The 17,240-nt window shown below is 37.0% G+C and overlaps 1 protein-coding gene across 8 annotated transcripts in view; it reads left to right on the top strand.

Moving 5' to 3' along the window:
• The first annotated feature begins 319 nt into the window (after positions 1–319).
• Positions 320–17,240, top strand: part of crtc1a (CREB regulated transcription coactivator 1a) — an 18,280-nt gene continuing 1,359 nt past the window's right edge. Inside the window, exons 1-14 of one of the 8 annotated variants that reach the window (XM_058761278.1) lie at positions 320–542; positions 2,050–2,166; positions 2,269–2,396; positions 2,528–2,587; positions 2,880–2,974; positions 3,118–3,203; positions 3,282–3,322; positions 4,617–4,828; positions 7,617–7,753; positions 7,870–8,046; positions 13,224–13,328; positions 14,924–15,010; positions 16,452–16,632; positions 16,770–17,240. The exon at positions 16,770–17,240 is cut by the window's right edge and continues 1,359 nt beyond it. In XM_058761278.1, the coding sequence (XP_058617261.1) occupies positions 453–542; positions 2,050–2,166; positions 2,269–2,396; positions 2,528–2,587; positions 2,880–2,974; positions 3,118–3,203; positions 3,282–3,322; positions 4,617–4,828; positions 7,617–7,753; positions 7,870–8,046; positions 13,224–13,328; positions 14,924–15,010; positions 16,452–16,632; positions 16,770–16,975 (1,722 nt within the window). In that variant the 5' untranslated portion in view covers positions 320–452 and the 3' untranslated portion in view covers positions 16,976–17,240. Of the gene's footprint in view, positions 579–2,049; positions 2,167–2,256; positions 2,397–2,527; positions 2,588–2,879; positions 2,975–3,117; positions 3,204–3,281; positions 3,323–4,616; positions 4,829–7,616; positions 7,754–7,869; positions 8,047–13,223; positions 13,329–14,923; positions 15,011–16,451; positions 16,633–16,769 lie in introns of all 8 variants that reach the window. The other 7 variants (XM_058761264.1, XM_058761274.1, XM_058761270.1 and 4 more) reach the window with 7 other exon arrangements.

Below are 17,240 nucleotides of genomic sequence, written 5' to 3'. Positions count from 1 at the left end.
TATAAACAAATAAATTGAAATCTGATAAAATAAATAAATAGGCTAAATAGAAATAACGAACTGTAAATGTTATGTTAATAAAAACTCGACTTTTAAAAAACTGATGTTTCCACATTTTTATTTGTTATTTTATATTTTCTATAGTGAAGACTGAAGTATTGTATTATAGCCTATAAAAGTCACGCCTTTCCAACATTTTGATTTGTTATTCTGTAAAATAAATCCCATTATTTGACAACAGAAAGTGCAATAACTGCATTTTTCCCTAATATTAATTTCCTAATTTTCCATATTGTTGAATCGAAAGAATCAGAATCGCTAATTCCTTCTCATTTCTAATCTTCGATCTTCGCGCGCGCCCCAGATGTGCGTGTTCACTACACCCACGCGCACGGACGCGCGCACGCAGCAGCGTCTCATTGAAGCAGAGCGGAGCCCAAGAGGAGCGAAACATGGCGACCTCGAATAATCCGCGAAAATTCAGCGAAAAGATCGCGTTACACAACCAGAAGCAAGCGGAAGAGACAGCTGCGTTCGAGGAGGTGATGAAAGACCTGAGCATTACTCGCGCGGCGCGTGTAAGTGTGACTGTTTTCTCTCTTCTGACAGCGTTGATCAGCAAGAGCTGCTGGGCAGGATTTGTGTTGATACGACACGCACTGAACCCGCCTGTCTGGACGTAAACAATAACAAACGCCCCTCTCCAGTGCGCCTTTATCTTTAGCGTTGATTTATAGGTCGCCTTCCAATGGACGCCTTTGAGATATTTGATAATAAACAGTCGGTCACGACGAGGCCTTATAAAAGTTGCCGTGCTCACAGCTGCAGTGGAGGAGTGTGAATGGACCGAGCATGTGTGTTTGACAGCCACAGTACAGTCTCGCCATTCTAGCTGACTGCAATCAAGGCCGTATCCAGTGTATTTTAGCATCTAATTATTAATTTCAGGCGTCATTCGTTCCCCGAGGCTTAAATCTGAATGTTACAAGCACTCAGTGAATAATTAAGCCATACACAACAATGTATTTGCTCAGTTCAGCATTATTGCTCAGTGCATTTATGCCCAAAATAAGGACTCCAGCAAACTATGATGACAGGGTTGTGATTATACAGGCAGTGCTCTACTAACATCCCAATCCAGATCCAGGCTAAATACTGCCCATTTCAGAGCTCACAATTTTCTTTTGTTTTCTGTTTAATTTTTCAGTGTGTTCTTTTACAATGTTGGAACTTGGTATCAATCATTATGCTGTATTCCTCATTTTGAAGTCCCATTGGACAAAAGTGTTTGCTAAATTAATACATGCTTTTTTTCCAGTGAATTGCATTTCTTAGTTGTAACTCTCCATGAACCTTTGTCACTTTTTTCCAGTGTTTAAATCTTCAATTTTTACCATTATTATTATATATGTATATTATTTAATCTGTGGCATATTCATGATAACATATGCCTGCCTAGTATGGTTTATTAGTGCATCTATAATATACAAGGCATCAGGTTGTTAAATCCAAATTCAACTTATAGCCACTTATCTTTGTATGTTTTTGACATCAGATGTAACTGGAGAGAGGGCTGTAATAAAAAGTAGCTAAAATATATTGAGCAGCTTGTTTAGGACTTTTATTTGGAAGATTTTTACACCTATTCCTTCCTGTTCATACCAAGGATGATAACAATAAAGTTGTAATAATACTAGGTCTAATTCTATGAAAACAGTGAAGTCCACATGACAGCTATAACGATAACGACACAGAGGAACACATGTTTTGGAATCACATTTCTTTCCAGCTGTTGAACAAGATTGACAGCTAATAAGAATCTTTAAAGAGTTTGAACATTTAAAGCGTAAGCTGGCATAACTGTGCACACACTTATAATAAATAGAATGTTATCATGCTTTGGTGTGGATGCTAATACAGTTATCGTTACAAGATTTCCCTTCTTGTGACCTTACTTAATGACACAATGATGAATTATAATCAGAAGCCCCTTTGGGTAATTTTACTTGTATATTGTCTCACAGTTTTTGGTTGTTTTCTTTCTTGCAGTTACAATTACAGAAGACTCAGTATTTACAGCTCGGTCAGAACCGAGGACAGTACTATGGTGGCTCTTTGCCAAATGTCAATCAGATTGGAAACACCACCATTGACCTTCCCTTTCAGGTAAGGAGCACTTTGACAGGTGAAATTAAGAATGCATATGTGGAATGTAAGTTGTGTACTGACTTCTTCAAGTTTGTTGGTTTTCATCAGACTCCTTTTCAGAATTCAGGATTGGACACAAGCAGAACAACTCGTCACCATGGGCTGGTGGACAGGGTCTACCGGGACAGGAATCGCATCACGTCACCACACCGCAGACCTCTCTCTGTGGACAAACATGGCCGTCAAATATCCTTGATGAGTCTACTCATGAATGCAGACAGATATTTTGGTCTGTGTGGCCTACGAAAGCATATTTGTTTCAAATGTCTGCGATTCACTTATTCTGACATTATGAAGTCCTTAATGTTGAATCTCACATTGATAGCTGTCCGTACGCCTCTGTGTATCTGTCACCCCCACCTGATACCAGCTGGAGGAGGTGAGAGTTTATACTCACACAGTCTGCTTGCGTGTGCTGAAGACTGTGCATATGTGCAGGAGTAGTAGCTGTTGAAATTGCATGTCAGTAATTATTCTTCATAGCCAACGTTTACTAATGTTTACATAACAATTTCTAAGATGTCTTACTAAGTTGTAGTTTGAATATTTTATGTCAGTAATTATCTAAAATTTCTTGATCCTTTTGTGGTAAAATTTAAACTTTTAATTGTAGTAAGGGGAGACCGTTGCCTTATGTGATTTTTTTTTATTTGTTTGTGCTTGTTTTGTAGGACCAACTCAGACTCTGCCCTGCATCAGAGCACTTTGAACCCAAACCCACAAGATGCTTTTGCAGGAGGGTCTCAAGATTTTCAGCCAAAACAAGGTTAATAAAATGTTTATTTTATTTAAAAATTTTTGCTTTATGATCTATTAAATGCTTTCATCGATAACGTTAAATTGCAGTGAACTGTCAGATTTTTCCTACACTTGTTTCAGTGTATGATTTCATCCCTCTCTATGTACTAGTTCTTCTTCTCACTATGCCAGGAACAGGGGACCCTGAACGTGACATGGACAAAGAAGGTCAAAAGCAGATATGGGATCACAAAAAGGTACATTTAGAAATAGATTTCTTTTATATGAATTTTGTGGAATCTTTTATCAATGAAGTATTTATTGTTTTTTCATAGACTACTTCAAGGCCCAAGTCAAACAAAATACCTGGAATCAAGTAAGTGTGGTCTCATTGGATTTTCTTATTGACACTAGCCACGTTTACATGTACACTTTTTTGTCATTCCGATTAAATTAATTCCTATTGAAAGATTCGGTGGACTGTTTACATGAGACGTTATCTAATCCGATATAGTGTTTACATGTGCCGGTGCTTTCAATTTTGGGACACGCTAAGTAGCCTACATGACAACAAATACAAATCACCAGAGGAAAAAACGCCCGTATTTGCACTTGCTTAGAATAAACGGGTAATATTTGAATCCCTTGCGTTCATTCGAGCGCTAGTCATGTGGCCAGAACACGAAAATCACGAAATCATACAAAGTTTTACTGTACTTAAATGGAACAAATACACGATTTCTTACCAAGAGTTGCTGAACAATGAATCAAAGGATCGTTGCTTTATGAACACGGAGAGTGATCGCAACGAGCTATATCACATTTCCAAGCGTGTTTTCGTACACTATTGCGTGAGCGCTTATAAATTCAAGCAGATTGGAAATTATGACTCTGTAATAAATACAAATGACAAAGGCAAATTTTGGTCAAGTTGTTTATATACTTTCACTATCACCATTGTGTTGTTTCTAAGCTGAAAAGCAGAAAATTGCGCGTCATTCAGATCCGTTTTTCACTCCGGCCATGAGAGCAGATCGTTCATAACACAGCAAGCGTTCTCCTTTCTAATGTGTTTTAACTGTATAATTGACATTTTAACTTTATACCTCCACTATTACCCAGTCTCTACTGTAGTGTCGGTGTCCCCAAATCACAGAATGTACCGTTGCTGACATCACGTTCACGTTCTGACGACCCGACCTCTTGACGTGATGACGTAGACGCAGAGTAATCGGTTTAACGCGTTTACATGGCAGGATTTTAATTTTGTTCGGTTTATAGAAAGGTTTATCCCACCCCTCTCAAACCGATTACAATTTCATTCGGTTTGGACATTTTTATTCCAATTGAGGTGTTTATATGGAGCATTTTCATTCGGATTGGACTTTTAAACCGATTACAATGCTCCATGTAAACGCACCTACTGATAGTGTAAAGTAGTGGGTATGTAAATGGAAGGACCATGCAGCACTTATCATTTGGAGATTGAAGAGTCAAGGTCATTTGAGCAAACAATTACCAATTTATTATCTCAACCCAACAGCCATCTAGTCATATCTACTCCTTTATAACAGCCATGTTTTATCAAAACATAATTGGTACAACAGCCTCTCTCTGTTGACATCTATTTATCCCAATTCCTTCTAACGTCCCTCTTGTCATTTCCCCAGCATATTTCCATCTCCAGATCAGGAAATGACTGTATCTCTAATCCCAGTGGCACACAACACGGGCGGCTCTCTGCCAGACCTGACCAATATCCAGATTCCCCCTCCTCTCCCCACACCCCTGGACCCTGATGACTCCTCGTCCTCTCTCAGTGCCTCCAACAGCACTGGCAACCTGGCCAACACTCACATGGGCCTCACGTCTGTCAGCCAAGGTGATTCTCACAAGCATATGCATTAGGGCAGTGGGTCTCAGTCCTTTTGACTCCAAGGCCCCCATGTAGGTTAATAGGTTTTCACTGGTACATCTGCTGTAATGACAAGCTTTGAAAACTAACTAAAATAATTATATGATTCAGAATTCCACAAATTTTAAAAGCTGATGTTTTTCAGGGCTTTCTGAAAACAACTTTTTCTAACCTATGAATTTACGTGACTTTTCTTCTTTCAAGCTCATATTTATTTGTGTAACACATTTAAAACAACATTGGTTGACCAAAGTGCTGTACATAACACATGAACATAGTTAAAATAAGTAAAAAGCACAATAAAAAGATGAGTTTTTAGCATTGGTTTGAACTCAGAACTTTAAGTACTGAGTAATATTAATTAACTACATGTACTTACTATGTGGTTAGGATTCGGGTTTGTCTTAGGGTTACTTTCATGTAATTATGCATACTTTATTGTTATTATAATAGTAAGTACATTTAACATGTGTAACAAGGACACCTTAAAATAAAGTTTTACCGGTAATGGTTTAAGCAATCTAGTGGGATTGTGAATAAGGATTATGTTTGAGAGGTATTTGGGGGCTAAATTATTAAGGTCTTTATAAACGAACAGCAAATTTTGAAAAATCAATGCGGTATTGAACCGGTAGCCAGAGATGGAAACTCAAGTCTGCGACTTGGACTCGAGTCGCACTTAAGTCGCATAAATAAAGACTTGGGACTTGACTTGGACTCGTGAGACTCGTAAAAAACGTGTTTTCTTTTCATCTTGCCTCTGTATAATGCATATTAAAGTAGTGTTCATAACAGCAGCACTGCTTTGTTTAAAGCGGCAACCAAGGAAACAATGTTTAATTGCTGTTCAAGCGCCACCTGCTGGTAGAGAGTGAATCTGCATTAATTCAGCCCGTCTGCTGTTTTGTTTCATGCAGATGTTTTATGTAGAATAGTTTCACAAAACTAAAGTCAGACCATTTTGTTTTTGCTTCAAATTTCGAAATTATACAATCCAATTTAGATTAAAAACTGCTCATGCTGCATGTATGGATTTGTTTGGATTGTGTTGTGTTTAAAACACAGTGGTTGCCTCTAATTTTAAATTGAAAAAAAGCACAGACAAAGCCTTAGTTTGTTTATATGAGATTTCTTTAATTTGTGTTATTTATTTGATTGATAGGTGTTTGTTTTAAAATTTCAATTTAGTTTTGTTGTTTGACATATTTCAATTTTACAAAGAAATGTGCAGCATTTTGCCGGACAATTAATAAATTGACACCTTTTCATTTCTAAGTTTTTTTTTTTTTTTTTTTTTTTTTTTTTTGTTGTTGAGAAAATCATATTGTGAAATCAGTATTTCAAAACCAATTTAGCCTCAATAACTAGCTGAAAGAACTGTTGCTAATAAATAGAACAAAGACTTGAGACTTGACTTGGACCTCAGAGACTTGTGAACATGTCTGCTGGTAGGCAATGCAAAGTGTGTAAGATGGGCGTAAGATTATTCCGTTTATTGCCCATAAGCAAACGAGCAGCCACATTTTGGACCATTTGAAAATGGGAAATGGAAGAGACAGGCAACCCATAAAACAATGAATTACAATAATCGAGCCATGACGAGATAAAAGCATGGATAACAATTTCAAAGCCTTTTCTACATAAGAAAGGTTTGACTTTGGCTAGGGATGAAGGTGATAAAAGCTTGAGATAACAATAGCATTAATTTGCTACCTTTAAGATAAAATGTTTGTAATTTACTGGAGAGAGATTGTTTTAAAATATTATTAATATTAATATTACTTTTCTGCACAGTAAAAAAAAAAATGTAGTGCTTGACATAACTAGAAAATTGTATGTTGTTTATAAAAAATGCCCAGGGTGTTTTAAGATTTTATTACTTTACATGTTATATAGAAATTACATTTTTAAAATTAGGCTACCTCATATATCCAGGTTTTTCTAGACGGTGGAAATTCTGTTTCTTCAACGAAAAAAATACACTTATTGAGAGGGTGAATTAATCTTGATTTATCTCAAATATCTTGTTGCTTTAGCTTAATTTAATGCTTGTTTGTGTTAATTAAATTTATTTTAAGTTGTCTTGAGGCCCCCTTTGAAATTTGCTGAGGCCCCGTCCATCTGTTTGAGAACCACTGTTTTAGGATATGTATTTGTGTGTAAAGATATCCTGCGCTGTTACTGGAATAACACTCTGATTATGAAGACTAACTTTGGACATTTGTGGGCAACATAAGCCCAAATATTGTATTATGTATGTATTAGATGCCACTTTATTCTCTCTCTGGTTAAAACAATCCAATAACTCTTGTCTGCTAGCTTCTAACATTTCATCTAATTTGATATCATCTTATCTAAATGGATTTTCACACTCATTGAAAATCATTAGTAACTATTTATTCAACATCTGGGAAGGGTTGCCCCAGCCATTCATAAGTTCTTACATAAATTGGAAAATAAAATCCACACTAGAGGCTTAGTAACTACTAGCTGGATGGTAACTAACTCTGTACTGAATTCTGTTGTTAGTAGGTTGTACATTTTTTTTATGGTTGATTTTATTTGACATGCGCAATATGGACTGAAGCACACAGAGATGCCGTTTAGGTCAGATTTGTGTTGAAGAGCTGCTGACAGAATCATTTAATAACATAATGTTCTTTCTCTTAAATTGTAAATGAGTGTGAATGTCAACATTATCATGTATGTCTAAAGTATTAAAATCTGTCATTACTCTCATCATGTGTGACATCAGCCCAGCCCACAGCGACAGTGAGCATTCAGCGCCGCCATGAGAATGTAGTTCCCCTGATCCTCAACACAGACTCCCAGCAGCACCCGAGTCTTCAGCAGCTGTCGCCCACCCTCTCTCCTCCGCTCTCTCTCGCACAGGTAACACTGCTCTCATTCCTTCAAGTGTTGAGCTGGTCTTACAGAAGGAACATCAGATGCTAATCTAATCACTCAGATGCTAATAGAGCTTCTCAATCTGGATCTGTGTTGAATAGGCGGTGGCGATAGACGCCATGACGCTGGAGCAGCAGTTGGCTCAGTATGCGTTCTTCAGTCAGCCGTCCACACAGACACAGGGGGTCGGTGGGCTTCCTCAGCTCCAGCAGAACACCCAGCTGCCACCTGTCTCTGGCAGCCAGACGCAAACCTCTGTGGGCATTGATATTAACACGGTAAGATCACATCTTAACACTTACCTCCATGTACGGTCTGTCAGTCAGATCATACGGGGCAATAAATGGTTTAATTTAATTTAGAATGATAACAAATACTGTACCAGTCAAATATGTGGGCATACCCACTCATTATACACAAATGCAGAAATTAGCAATAATGAGTGTGTAGTGGGGAAAAGAAGCTAAATCAAAATTGTTCTAAATTTGAGCTTTTTTTAAGTCAGCTCCCTTTCTCTCTGCAGCTTCCGTTTTTCTCACTAGTATTTAAATTACTGGAGTTCATATGTTTGCCATGTACTTGTTGGCTGACTTTCTTCTACTGTTTTATGGAAGCCCGTTTCCATCTCAGAGTAAAGTAATTAAAAATAAATTGTGACATTATTTCTCACAACTTTATTAAACTTTATTATCACAATGAATATAAAATGATATAAAAATGGGTAATTGTAAGATAAAGTTTCAAATGAAGTGGCAATCTCACAATGTTTTTGTTTTTTCTCACAATGACTTGCTTTATTTTTAATTATGGGTAAATTAAGAAACAAAAAAAAAAAGCAAAGAAAAATACCACTAGTATTCAAAAGTTTGGGGTAAGTAATAAAAAAAATAATTTATTCAGCAAGAACGCATTAAATTGAACAAAAGTAACTGAAGACATTTATAATGTTCCAAAAGATTTCTTTCCAAATCAAGTTCCTTTGAACTTTGTTTATTAAAGAATCCTGAAAAGAAATCTATGATGGTTTCCACAAAAATATTAAGTAGCACAACTGGTTTCTTGGGGTGTCCCCGACTAAGGATTTTCATAGTTGAATCGGGATTTTCGAATCATATGTTTGGGGGCGGGGCGAAATACATTACCAAGAGTCAAGTCAGGCATTCAACAGTCATGAATACTGACGTTAAAGGGATAGTTCATCCAAAAATGAAAATTCTGTCATCATTTACTTACCCTCAAGTAGTTCCAAATCTGTATAAATTTCTGTGTTCTGCCAAACACAAAGGAAGAAAGTTTGTAACCAGGCTGTTTTGGGGCACCATTGACTTCCATAGTTGGGGGAAAAAAACACTATGGAAGTCAATGGTGCCCCAGAACTGCTCTGTTTCCCAGATTCTTCAGAATATCTTCCTTTGTGTTCAGCAAAACAAAGAAATTCATACAGGTTTGGAACTACTTGAGGGTGAGTAAATGATGACGGAATTTTAATTTTTGGGCGAACTATCCCTTTAACACACGCGGACAATAGCCTAACGGACGCCTCGCAGATACAAAAGGTGTAAATAATGTTTTATGTTTTGATTAAAAGATAATTAACATTAAACGTCAGCGAAACCCTAAGAATTCACAATTTTTTTTTTTACAACAGTGCTCTCATTATAACGTTATATATATGGCAGTAGTTATTAATGTTCTGCATTTCTGTTTTGAGCTGCGCGCGCTGAAGATGACCAGTAGAATGAAGCATTTGATAGAAGGTTTTTAATCAATGGGATTTAACTCATTTATCTTGTATAGAATACGCTTCGTTATTTATATAACATAACGTTAATATCACGACTTATAGGCTATCTGCACAAAATGCCTGAATGCATGAACATAGGCTATCTGCGCGGCTCTGAATGAATCACCATAGTACTACAATGAAGAGCTTTACTGCAGCGTAACTCAACCAAATGCATTTTATACGAGATAAATAATATATACACGATATATATAAACCGGCTGAAATGTTTTGAAATCACTTTTACCCTACCTGATCGAAAAAATCTTTCACTCAGTCTTTCACTCTGCCTGTGTCAGTTTGAATCTTGTTAAAGATTTAAATCCATGCCGCCAAGATGCTTCTGTCGGTCACGCATGGAAAGTGAAACTTACATCTATAACTGCGGTCAGGCCAGCCTCCACTTTGAAAAACACGGTCATTCTAGCCGCCACGTTATTTTGTGGTACACACATATGCTACGCGTTACGGTAATAGCGTGTTAAAACAGATCAGAGGAAAAGCGATCTTTAGTTTTCATTTATTGAGCCAGTTTCTCTGTCAATGAATGAATGAATGAATAAATAAGTTTAAAACGGTCTGATATAAATAAATAAATAGACCAGTTAATATGAAAAAACTGTCTGATGAGAAATAACAAAATAAAAGCCTTTTACAACTTGCATACAACCATTTTTTATCTGTAAATTCACATAGCTATAAAAATAAAAACTCCCGTCTCCACAAAAATGTTTAACTTTAGATTAACAGTACACCAGCCCAGGGTCTCACTCAGTCAGATTTAGGACTATCTAATGTAGCATTACATAATAAAAGCCCTCCAAAAACTCATATATGACCAGATTTGTCTGATTTTTGAATAGCTCTAAAAAGGAAACTCCCTGTTTCCATAGGACAGATTAAATTCAGATTGTCGTTCCACTACCCCAGGGTGTAACTTAGCCAGTTTCAGGATGGTCTGATGTAGCATTATGTAATAAAAGCACTCCAAAAACTCATATGACCAGGTTTGTCTGATTTTGAATAGATCTAAAAAGGAAATGGTAACACTTTACTTGAAGGGGTGTGGATAAGACTGACATGACACATGTCATGAATATGAAGGAGGTTGTATGCATGTTTATGACAACTGTCATTAAGTGTCATTCACTCAGTTATGTCATTTTTAATGACCTAACCCTACCCCTACCCTTACGCCTAACCCTAGCCCATAACAAAGACATCTCAAACAATGTCGTCTTTGCATTAACTGAGCGAATGACACTTAATGACAGTTGTCGTAAACGTGCATAAAAACCCTTCATATTCATGACATGTGTCATGTCATGATTATGAAGGTGTCATGTCAGTCTTATGCACACCCCTTCAAGTAAAGTGTAACCAAGGAAACTCCCTGTTTCCATAGACCAGTTTTAATTCAGATTGACAGTCCACTACCCCAGGGTGTTACTTAGCCAGTTTCAGGATGGTCTGATGTAGCATTACATAATAAAAGCCCTCCAAAAACTCATATATGACCAGTTTTGTCTTTAAATTCAGATAGCTCTAAAATGGAAACTCAGACCAGTTTCAATTCAGATTAATAGTTTACCACCCCAGTGTGTCACTCAGTCAGTTTTAGGACTGTCTGATGTAGCATTACACAATAAAAGCCCTACAAAAACCCATATATCACCAGTTTTGTCTAAATTCAGATAGCTCTATTAGAGCTATTCAAAATCAGACAAAACTAGTTGTATATGAGTTTTTGAAGGGCTGTTATTATGTAATTCTACATCAGACCATCCTGAAACTGGCTGAGTAACACCCTGGGGTAGTGGGCTGTCAATCTGAAATAAAACTGCTCTGTGGAGACGGAGTTTCTTTTTAAGAGCTATCTGAATTGAAAGACAAATCTGGTCATATATGAATTTTTGGAGGGTGTTTATTATGTAATGCTACACCAGACCATCCTGAAACTGGCTAAGTAAAGCCCTGGAGTAGTGGGCTGTCAATCAGAATTAAAACTGGTCTGTGGAAACAGGGAGTCTCAATTTTAGAGCTCTTCAAAATCAAAGACAAATCTGGTCATATATGAGTTTTTGGAGGGCTTTTATTATGTATTGCTACATCAGACAGTTCTGAAACTGGCTGAGCGACACCCCCGGGGTGGTGGACTATTATCTGAATTGAAACTGGTCCGTGGAAACAGGGAGTTTCCTTTTTAGAGCTATCTGAATTTAAAGACAAAACTGGTCATATATGAGGTTTTTGTAGGGCTTTTGTTACGTAATGCTGCATCAGACCGTCCTAAATCTGACTGAGTGACATCCTGGGCTGGTGTACTGTTAATCTAAAGTGAAACTTGTTTGTGGAGAGGGGGGGTTTTATTTTTTTATAGCTATGTGAATTTACAGATACAAAATGGTTATATGCAAGTTATAAAAGGCTTTTATTTTGTTATTTCTCATTAGACAGTTTTTTTCATATTAATTGGTCTTATTTATTTATTTATTCATTCATTCATTGACAGAGTAACTGGCTCAATAAATGAAAGCTAAAGATAGCTTTTCCTCTGATCTTTTTTAACACGCTATTACCGTAACGCACAGTATATGTGTGCACCACAAAATAACGTTTCGGCTAGAATGACTGTGTTTTTCAAAGTGGAGGCTGGCCTGACCGCAGTCATCTATAGGGGTGGTTGGATTTATTCACGCACATTAAAATATTTATTTAAAGCTTCTTTCTTTTCAGATTCTTATTTACAGCATTATCATAATAGGCTGTATATCAGCTTATTTGGAGAAAACCGGTAGTTCTATGTGAAATCAGACATTTGAGCACCCCCATATTGCCAAAATGGCATGATCATAACACCCCTCGAATATTCGACTGAGATTGGGAGTCGAATCAGGCTCCTCCTATCGAAAGCATCGAATCGTTGACTATTGTCTATCGTCACCCCTACTGGTTTCAACATTGATAATGGTAAGAATTTTTTCTTGAGCAGTTCATCAGCATATTACAATGATTTCTGAAGGATCATTTGACCCTGAAGACTGAAGTAATCGCTGTTGAACTCTGCCATTACAGGACTAAATGGTGTTTTAAAATATATTTAAATTGAAAACAGCTATTTGTAATATTATTTAATATAAATAAAATAACTATTTAATAAAAAAAATTGTCATTATTTCATGATATTACTATTTTGCAGCCTTCGTGAGCATAAGAGACTTCTTTCAGAAACATTGAAAATTCTTACCGACCCCAAACTTTTGAACGTTAGTGTATGTAGATGAACTTTATACAAACATTTTAAAATCATACAAAACACAATTGAAACACATCAGACATTTGACTGGTAGAGTAAGTAATGAATTTTAACAAGCAGTGTTCCTTCTTTCTTAGTTCTCAGCTTGTTCGGTTTATAACACCTCCACAGTCTTGACAGAATGAAGAAATCTGAATATCATACTACCAAGTAAAGACGGAAAAAAAAAAAAATTCAATTTATAAAGAATCAGTAGTCTTATAGGTCCTAGTAAAATATCCTATTAAAAATGTCCTGGCTGAAAAGTTTACATGACAAGAGACATTGTAAATTGTTGAGAGCCACAGGCCACATACCCTGAGTCAGAGGTCCCCTACAGGGGCTCTGCTGGTCTAACTTGGTGTTGTCCCATATAGGCTGCTTCCCTCCAGCAGTACCGCTGTAGGGTGGGGTCTTCGGCCAATCAGTCTCCAACCTCTCCGGTCTCCAATCAAGGCTTCTCTCCGGGGGGCTCGCCTCAAGTAAGGGCGAATCCAGCAGCCGCTGCTTCCTCCTGTAGTTTGTTTTGTTTGGAGCCGATCTGGAGCCTGTCCCTTTAGCCGCTCTGTGTGTCCAAGTCCAGTCGTGTCTCCCAGTCTCTCTGATCCCGGCTGCTTTGCTGTGTGTCTGAGCACCACTTACTTGTTCTGTGTATCATGCTGAGTAGCGATTATAGGCCGATTTTAATGTACGCCATACTCAAAGTGCCATTGCTGTTATGCATCCTTTCACCGGATCATGTGCATATTGTGCATTTTGAGCAAAATTGATGGTTGCGTCAGTATGACAGAAATGATTGTCTTTTGATTTTGATTAATTATTGTAATGTAAATGCTTTGAACCATGAAATAATTACAGACTTGAGGAGTAATATTTCAAAATGATAAATAATGAGGGCTTCACTCTGGGAGAAAAAAAAGTATGTTCTAATTATTATTTTGGAGCAGGAATGTATAAAAAAAAAAATGCTGCTTCAGCCAAAAGCCTTCCTAACGATTCATAGAAGAGACATTTTTCAGAATGCAGACCTCTTATTGTGTTTGTGAAAAAAAGAAAGAAAATGTTGTAGAAATACAGTATTTCATTAAAACTGAAAATGTACAAGTAAATTACTTTATAAATCAATAATGGCTCTGCAATCTAAACAACATACATTTAATAAATTAATATTGTACTATATGCATGTAATTACATGGTAGCCTAAAATTCAACATTGAATTTTATATAGTATGTATCAGAGGATCTCTGCTCTGTCCAATAATGGACCTGAAAAAGGTTAGATATCCTAGTTGGTATTATCAGACAGAATTATATAGTCTTGTAGAAAAAAAATAATCATTTTCACTTTGCCTTTAGCCAGGAGTGTCCAATCCTGCTCATGGAAGGTCAATGTCCAGCAGAGTTTAGCTCCAACACACTTGGCTGGAAGTTTCTAATGAGTCTGAAGACATTGATTAGTTGATTCAGATGTGTTTCATTAGGCTTGGAGCTAAATTTTGCAGGACAGTGGCCCTCCAGGAACAGGTTTAGACATTCCTGCCTTTGGCCAGAATTCACTGACTGTTGCAATGGATGCCACAGTCTGTGTTGCACATTTTCTTTTAACAAAAAAAGAAAGAAAGAAAAAAATCACAGATTTTTGCTTTGTAAGGATTCTGTTAAAATCCAGATGGAGCGTTTTAGAGTGGGAAATAATGGTGTGCAACTCCTTCCTCTTGGTCTCTAAAAGCCATTTTGAGTGATATTTTTTAAAAATATTTTACTTTTTTTTTTTTTTTTTTTAGATATTTAGGCTTAGGTTTTTGTTCATCTGTTGCTTTAACAAGGTGTTACATTTCAGTAGAGTACACTTGCAACATATTTCTGTGTTTGAAATGAGCCAAAATGTCTTCATGTCAAACATGGTGATGCAGAATTAGTGTTGTCATCTTGCATCATGAATTGTGACGCAGAATTGTTCATGGATTTAGATCCTCTCCTGGGCTAAATATGTTGTTTTAGGGCCTTTGTGAGTGATTTGTAGTCATTATCTTGAGCCTCTTCGTGGATGGTTATTTGTAATGTGTTCTTGTTTTAGCACTCATCCATTCTCGGAAGTGTCTTTGGTGATGCCTTTTATGACCAGCAGCTGTCCCCTCGGCAGACCAGCGCTTTGTCTCAGCAGGTGAGCTCATTATGCCTGTGCTATAAATTACTAGAATTGTACCTTAACTGCTTTAGCCCATCTTCAAGCCGCTGGTCACATTAATATAAAATTGTAGTGCATTTCTATCTGTTCATAAGAAGAATGAACCTGTCTATAAACAATTAATTCCTTGCTCCTTACATGTACAGGCCGCTAGAGGGCAGCTGAAAGCTTTGAGATGACAGGCGAAGTGTTTTCTGTCAACTATTCTTCAATAGTGGCACAGTGGGAAAAGCACATGCTTACAGCACAAAAGAGTCGTACAGGGACATAGATTTGAATCCGCCCTGTGTCATGTTCCAGTCCCCCTTAACGTTTCTGTCTGCTCTTCTGTGTAATACAACAAACACATGCTTTACCTGCTATTAGTTTTTAAAATGGCAAAACTAAATTATTACTAAATTACATTAAATTATGACATTATCCCTCATTCCCCCTAAAACCGTATATCCTCCGACAATACCTCAGTACTTTCATATAGATTATAATGTATTGTAATATATATATAATAATGTACATGATAATAAAAAAAACAGAATACAAATAAATATATTCAAAAGAACCATTATGGTTCTTTTGAATATATTTATTTATATTCTGTTTTTTGCAATTGCTGCTGACAAATAGAAAAGGTTATGGATTTCCATATTGCAATACCAGTCTTCAAAGTCAGACTTGATCCCAAAGGGCTTCTTGCAATATTTAAATTTAGGCCAATAAGCCAAACAGGTTCTGGTAAGATAAATGTGTATTAAAGGTATACGTGGTAAGGTGTGTGTATATATTCACAGGTGTGTGTATATATAGTGTGTATCATATGTATATTTTTTAATGTTTTTGAAAGTGTTTTTTTATGCTCAGAAAGGCTGCACTTATTTAAAAAGAAAATATGTACGATTGCGAAATATTAGAATTTAAAATGTTCTAACTTTTCTGTTTGAATATCTTGTAAATTTTGATTTATTCCTGTGATGCAAAACTGGCGATTACTCCAGTCTTTAGTGTCCTTCCAGTCTTTAGTGATCCTTCAGAAATCATTCTAATATGCTGATTTGCTACACAAGAAATATTTATTATTATTATATTGTCAACGTCGTGTTGCGTAATATACAGAAAGGATTCTTTAATGAATAGAACGTTTATTAGCGTTTATTTGAAATGGAAATCTAATTTAACTTCATAAATGTCTTTACTGTCACTTTTGATCAATTCAATGCATCCTTGCTAAATAAAATTTCTTTAAATAAAATATAAGTAAATTCTACTACATGTGTGATTGTATCCAAAAGTTGTTTTTGGTATGAGTATCCAATGACAGCAAAAGTATTTACATTTTTAACTTGGCAGAAAAAAAATTCTTCCATTGATTGTCTCCGTCAACCTTTACTTTATAGTCATTGAATTTGTTTTGATTCTTTAGCTGGAGCAGTTTAACATGATTGAGAATCCCATCAGCTCAAACAGTCTGTACACTGAGGGATCCACTCTAAACTACTCTCAAGCTGCGATGCTAAACCTCACCGGGAGCCACGGCAGCCTGCAGGACGCGCAGCAGCTAGGCTACAGCAGCCATGGGAACATCCCCAACATCATTCTCACAGGTATTGCACCTGCCCGGTTACATATTGCATAATATTGCATGTACCTTTGCTACACGTGTGCTGACGGTGCTGCCGTGAAGCCAGGCATCAAAGAGGTCCCTCTAAAAGTTTAGCATATTATATTACCCATCTTTTAGTTGCAGGAGAATCTCCCCTGAGCCTATACAAAGAGTTGTTCAACTCTCTGACAGGTGACGTGAGCTTTGACGCAGATTCCCAGTTCCCTCTGGATGAGCTGAAAATCGATCCGCTGACGCTGGACGGTCTGCACATGCTCAACGATCCAGACATGGTTCTGGCCGACACTGCAACAGAAGATGCTTTCCGGATGGACAGGCTGTAATCTTTAGGTATACGATGTTCATTTGTCCTTCTTTGAGATTGGTGTGTTTAAATGGGAGAGAAGCAGCATGTCTGGGGGACACTTGACCCTGTTTCTCAAAGCCCATCCTCTGGAAAGAGATTGCTGAGAATGCTGTCGCAGCATGCTAGGGGAAAAATGGGAAAACAGTGCTGCCACATCTAATGAATCAACCTTTTGAGCAAGCAGCCCATCGTTTCTTAGGATAATACACTCACACCTCAGCAATTGTGGTTCCTTTAACTCT

The sequence above is a fragment of the Onychostoma macrolepis genome, chromosome 02 (assembly GCF_012432095.1).
Source record: "Onychostoma macrolepis isolate SWU-2019 chromosome 02, ASM1243209v1, whole genome shotgun sequence".
NCBI lineage: Eukaryota > Metazoa > Chordata > Actinopteri > Cypriniformes > Cyprinidae > Onychostoma > Onychostoma macrolepis.
Note: the sequence above shows the minus strand (reverse complement) of the source record. Positions and strands in the feature narration are given on the sequence as shown.